This window comes from Lolium rigidum, chromosome 7 (genome assembly GCF_022539505.1).
Source record: "Lolium rigidum isolate FL_2022 chromosome 7, APGP_CSIRO_Lrig_0.1, whole genome shotgun sequence".
Classification (NCBI taxonomy): domain Eukaryota; kingdom Viridiplantae; phylum Streptophyta; class Magnoliopsida; order Poales; family Poaceae; genus Lolium; species Lolium rigidum.
In genome coordinates, this window is record NC_061514.1 from 173,394,138 (window position 1) to 173,400,071 (window position 5,934).

Consider the following 5,934-nt stretch of genomic DNA (forward strand, 5'->3'; position numbering starts at 1 on the left):
ATATAATTTTGTGCTTGGCAAATTAAATGATAGTTTGATTCTATATTTCTTCAAGCCAATACCTTAATTATTTTAAATCTCATATTTACCCACTCTAGCGACATTCGTGTCCTTTCAGTTGTAGATCTTTTGCGCGACTCGCTGCAACTCCTTTGCATGCTACTTGTCAGCCATGTATGGTGCCCCTTCGAGCATTGGAGCAACGGCGCTGATCCTCTAGGGCAAGTTGATGCCACCACATCCTCCGCACCTGGTGAAGGACATGCCACCAGACTGAGAGATGACTATTTTCGTGAGGGAATTGGTAGGGCTTTTAGCCGATATGGCTACCCTTGTCATGCATCATGGCGATTCGTGGCTAGTAAGGTTGAATCGGTGCATGACGTTGGCTCTATGGGCGATGGTGGAGGTCAGTGATTTTCCAGATTTCTAAATATTGCCAATGGTCTTTTGAAATACCACGACTATCTATCGCTTTTGTTGTGTACCCACGAGTAAAAGGTTGCATTGATTTCTTGGCATGTGGGACAAAGAGATTTCCCCCATGCAATATGTTTGAAATGTTGGGTCGTTGATGCATATGTTGGATCTGTTGGTTCTTTGTGTTCCAAATAGTTTTTAAAAAGTTTTGCTGCAACCAAAATGGGGATTTATTACATACTTTTTTCTGCTACCAAGGTTTGCTCGAAATATTGCAGCTTCTTTATACAAGTTGTACACATGCACAAAACAAATTTTTGTACGAGGGTGTTGCATTTCAAGAAAAAAATGTTGCATGGATCGGATAGTGAGATTTCTCTCTAACGCTTAGCGAGTCCACAAAAAGAAAAACGAAAAAAAAAATGCCCCCTTCTGCAGAAATCCAATTCTTGTAATAGGAGTTAACCCTAAATCTAATCTACCTATACCATAGTCAACGTACTATGTTGTAAGAGTATGCATATCAACACTGCCTAATTAGCAATTACATTACAGTATCGTTTCAGCAGCTGCACCAAACTTCGTTTGCGCCGCAGCTTGGGTAATCAACATCACCGTTAATCCATTTAGGCTACCGGGAGAGAGCAGGTGGCTACACCGTGGACGGGGAGAGGGAGGAAGCCCCGCCGGAGCTGGCGATGGACCTATCCCGGCGGTCGTCGCTGGGCTTCCTCCTGATGGCCCTCTTGACCTCTTCCTCCTTCATGTCCACGAACGCCATCAGATCCCTGATGCTCCTTATCCGCTCCGGTCGCCTCACCGGTGACTCCTCGTCCGTCACCTCGTCGACGCCCTGGTTGTACTTGCCATACTGGCACAGTATCCTGGTGAAAAAGACGAGCAGCGCGATGAAGCACGCGATGCCGGAAATGAGGAAGAGGCCCCAGAAGCTGCTGAGGTTCAGTCTGTCGACGGCGACGTTGGTGCCCGTCGACGACGCGCACTGCCCCGGGCTGAGCCACTTATCGTGGATCCGCTGCAAGTCACCGTTCTCCGACAGTGTCAGGATCGCCGTCGACAGGTCCACCGCCAGAGGCGAGTCCCGCTGGAACGCCTGTTATGCGTCAATCGATCGACCGAATCAGAAGGGTCCGAAGAAGAAAGCAGAGCTATGGATGCAGAAAGCAGAGAGTATTTGGATGCTTACGAATCCCCATCCGCTCTTGGTGAATTCTTGTCCGACGGTCTTGAACTGGCAGTTGGTGGAGAGGAAGAGATCGACGTAGGGAAGCTCGTCGACGATGGCGGCGACGCCACCGTTGTGCGGGCCGAGCCTGAGGCTGTTGGCATACTGGTCGATGTTGAGCTCCTTGAGTCGGGACTCCGGCACGTTGAGCTCCTGCATCATGTAGCTCTTGGCGAAGGATCCGACCTGGTAGCCGATGGGGTCGGCACTGGCGAGGAGTCCGTCCAGCCCCTGAATCCCCGTCGACAGCTGCTGCACCGTCAGGATCGACGTCAGGCTCGCCGTGTAGCTGGAGTTGATGATCAGCACCACGAACAGCCAGATGAGGAGCACGAAACGACCCAGCGAGCTCACAGTGTTCTCCCCTGCAGATTGAACGGCGTCGCTAGTTAATCGAAGCTTGTTGAGAATGTGATGGGTGGAAGAAGAAGCTTATATATCACGTACTGTGGGCGAAGAACATGGTGGAGAAGCCGAAATAGAAGATGGTGACGAGCTGCTGGCGTGGGGATCCGCGGAACTCGGGGTTGAAGCGGTGCTCGAGGACCCAGATGACGCTGCCGACGAAGAGGAAAAATGCGCCGGTGACGGCCCACATCCCCAGCGTAAATGGCTTGAGGAAGGCCCATGCGTTGGAGCTCTTCTGCTTCACCGGCGACAGGATCACCAGCCCGGACTCCACGTACGGCTGCGTGAAGTCCACCACCCGCGTCCGGTTCGTCACGATGGACACGTCGCCCACCGCCGCGTCGAAATAGTTGTCGGCCACCTTGTTGACGAGGTCGCCGTAGCTGGGGTTCTTGACGCCGTCGCCGAAGAGGATGAAGGAGAAGGGGACAGGGTACGGCAGCAGCGCCACGGCGGCCTTGAACACGTCGATGCAGTACCCGCTAACGCCGTCGGGGCTGCTGTCCTTGGAGACGAACTGCTTGTACGTCGTCCGGTACGGCACGCCGATCCTCAGCAGCCGGCCGTTGTTCGGGAACACCCACCCGCGCGGCGGCGACGTCGTCTCCCCCGGCCAGACCACGCTGTACAGCCGCTGCTGATCAATGCTGCGGTTGTTTCTGACAGTTGGAGTGGGCGCGGGCGCGGCGACAGACAGGCGCGAGTGGTTCGACCAGTACCCGACCCGCCGGACGCCCGTGCCGCCGACGTTGAGGACCTCGTAGGCGGGGTCGACAAGGCTCTTCCCGCCCGCGGAGAACCGCACGTTGCCGGTGACGCCCGTGAAGTTGGCCAGCATCACCTTCTGCAGCAGCAGCTCCCCCTGGTCGAACACCCTGAGCGAGTCCAGCCGCAGCGTGCTGCTCCCGTTCACCTCCTGCTGCAGCCTCGGGTCAGCCGAGAAGGTGACGTCCCCCCCGTCGTCCAGGAACTCGTCGATGGCGCGCGCCGCCATCCACACGGCGTCGTACGCAGAGAGCCCGTACGCGTTCACGGCCGCGCTCCGGTTCAGCTGCCCGGCGGCGAACCTCGACTTGAGCGACCTCTTAGCGGCGGAGTCCGGGGTGTACTGGCGGAGCGTGACCACCCCCTGGATGAGGCTCATCATCCTATGATCGGACGGCCGCTTCGAGTCCACGGCGGCGGCGAGCCAGTCGGTGGCGATCCAGACGTAGCCGGACGCCATCATGCCGAGGGACCGCGCGGCGGCGAAGATGGCGAGGCCGGAGTCCGGGTTGACGTGCACGACGCACACCCTGGACTCCATCATGCTGACCTGCACGAGCAGGTCGACGACGGCGGCGGCGTCTGCGTCGGGAGGGAGGGGCGCCTTGAAGGACACCTTGCCACGCTTGGCCTCGAGCGCGTCGCCGAGGGCGTCGACGCCGCCGCGGCCGTAGTCGTTGTCGACGTAGATGACGGTGACCTCCCTCCAGCCGTAGTAGGTTGCGATGTCGGCGACGGCGGCCATCTGTGAGGAGTCGTCGCCGCGGATGGCGCGCACGAAGTAGGGGTACTGCGCGGAGGCGAGCGCCGGGTCGGTGGCGGCGAAGGAGAGCAGCGGGACGTGGAGCTCGTTGACGACGTGCGACACCACGTGGGCGATCCCCGACGACTGCGGGCCCACCACCGCCACCACCTCCTTCTCCATCAGCTGCAGCGCTGCACACCATCGAGAACTTCCATGGTTGATTGATTGGAGTACTCCCTCACAATTATATTCCTTGACACTAATATGAATATATCTAAAATCTAAAATTAAAATATATCTAAATAATCTATATTACTGGCAACTAAGTTAAGGGAGTAGCATTTGCCAATGAGAAGCATTATTCAATCCAAATCAATACTGGTATTTCATGTTTAAATAATCAATACTGGTAGATTGGCACAAAACAAAATGCGATGATCCGTTTAGCTTGTCAAGAAAATAGGATTTGATAGTTCTGATAACTAAATTCATGCTCAGTTAAGTTTTACATCGTTGGATTGCATCGTGATTCATATATATAAGATGTAAGTTAGGCTGCGACTGAACTTTTTCAATTACTTTGCAACTAAGATTTTTTAGTTGCAAAAGAAGATGCAACTAAAAAATTATCTGAACCGTTATATTTTCTTTGTGATTTATGGTAGCCATCAATTGCAACATGATATCATCTATCACATGACTCAAAATGAAATTATTTCTCAATTGACCGAAAAATAGTTACAACCCAAAAAAAAAATGGCTTGTCAAGAAAACAATGAAAATGTGGAATGTGATCAAGTCGAATTGTGACACTGCCATGACAAAGCACGGGACATGTAATCTCTGACTAATCTGTTTAGCTTGTCAGAAGAAGAAAAAATATGACGAATTATTTTGAGCGACCGAAATGGTCACGCAATGCTCATGTGCAGAAATCTATCCTGGATCCACCTCCACAAGAGTCAACAAACAGATAAATAAGTCGAACCATACAGGCCAATAACTCGCCGCAATATTGCAACTTGCAAATGGATCGTACTTGTAACCACAGTTAGGCCATACAATTACTCGCTTGACCGCAGTTTGCTAGGAGAGTAGGAGCTAGGAGGAAGAGTAGAAGAATGGTGGTGGTGGTACCTTGGATGGTGCCGACGAAGCCGCTGCACTTGGTGTCCTGCGCGAAGACGGTGAGGTGCGTGCCGTTGAGGACGGCGGCGTCGCGGTTGACGTCGGCGACGGCGAGGTCGATGGCGGCCCTGGCGGAGCTCCCGATGACGGAGTCGAAGGTGAAGAGGGCGCCGATGGTGACGTTGGCCGGCCTGGCAGGGACGGCGAGCGGCAGGACGCTGCAGAGGCAGAGGACACGGAGCAGTAGAGCCGAGCCCGAGCTCGCCATCTTCAGGAACCACCGACGGCTATCGCCTGGGAGAGGAATCAACGGAGGAGGAGGAAGACGAAGGCAAGAAGCGCTCCGCCCGAGCTAGCCATAGGAAGGGATCAAGAGAACGAATAGCGGAGTGGAGAGGATCCAGGGGAGCAAGATGACAAACCGACGTGATTCTGACCGGTGAGGAACTCAGCAAGAAAAGGATTCGACGGCCGGGGAAAAGCAGTGGCGCGGAAGGCAGTGCGGAGGCGAGTACAAGTAGAGCAACACTCGGCTCAGATGGACTCGTACAGTACCAGACTACTACTCCTCCTATACTTGGGACGGCGAGTTCGGCACAACCAAGTGCAAAGTTGATGGAGACGACTCTTCCTTCAGTCTCCACAACGGAGAACAAAAGACAGAAAAGAGAAGTGACGGAGACCCCGGACGCCACAGGACTACTATGCTGCTGACTGCTCTGCTCCCTTAACCATCTCGAGCAAAACGTGCCGGGTGATCGAATCACGCAACCAGAGATGCGAGCTGGGAGAACGACGGCGAATCTACTCACCGGTACGTCTCCACTGCAAGCGAGAATCAATCTGCTATAAAAGGCATGCACACTACAGTTTCACAATCACCCTTTTTTTGACAAAGCAGTTTCACATCACATGAGCAGTGCAACGCATGATTCTAACCACTGTTACAGCACAGCTATTATGACGAATCGGGCACTACTTTGGTTTAACAAACAATTGCAGTTATCTACTTCGGTTCCCATGAACAGTAACTACTAGTCATTGAGCCTCTCTGGTTTGGCATGGCTATGGCTGTGGCTGTGGCTTGGCATGGAAGCATACAGAGCCATCTTTCTCAGGGAACAAAGGCTAGTGATTACCACTTTGGCTTTTCTGGGGCCGTTTCACTTGGGCGAATAAAGCTGCCCGCTCCACTTTGTTGATTGCGCAAGCAAGATACTAT

At 53.6% G+C, this 5,934-nt stretch overlaps 1 protein-coding gene across 1 annotated transcript; it reads right to left on the minus strand.

The window, feature by feature from the left end:
- Window positions 1–829: 829 nt before the first annotated feature.
- On the minus strand, window positions 830–5,228 carry LOC124674736 (glutamate receptor 3.4-like). Its single transcript, XM_047210787.1, has 4 exons — window positions 4,722–5,228; window positions 2,114–3,775; window positions 1,628–2,031; window positions 830–1,534 (listed from the first exon to the last, which is right to left on the minus strand). The coding sequence occupies exons 1-4, from the start codon at window positions 4,978–4,980 to the stop codon at window positions 1,073–1,075; spliced, it is 2,787 nt and encodes a 928-aa protein (XP_047066743.1). The 5' UTR covers window positions 4,981–5,228; the 3' UTR covers window positions 830–1,072.
- Between the last annotated feature and the right edge of the window lie 706 nt (window positions 5,229–5,934).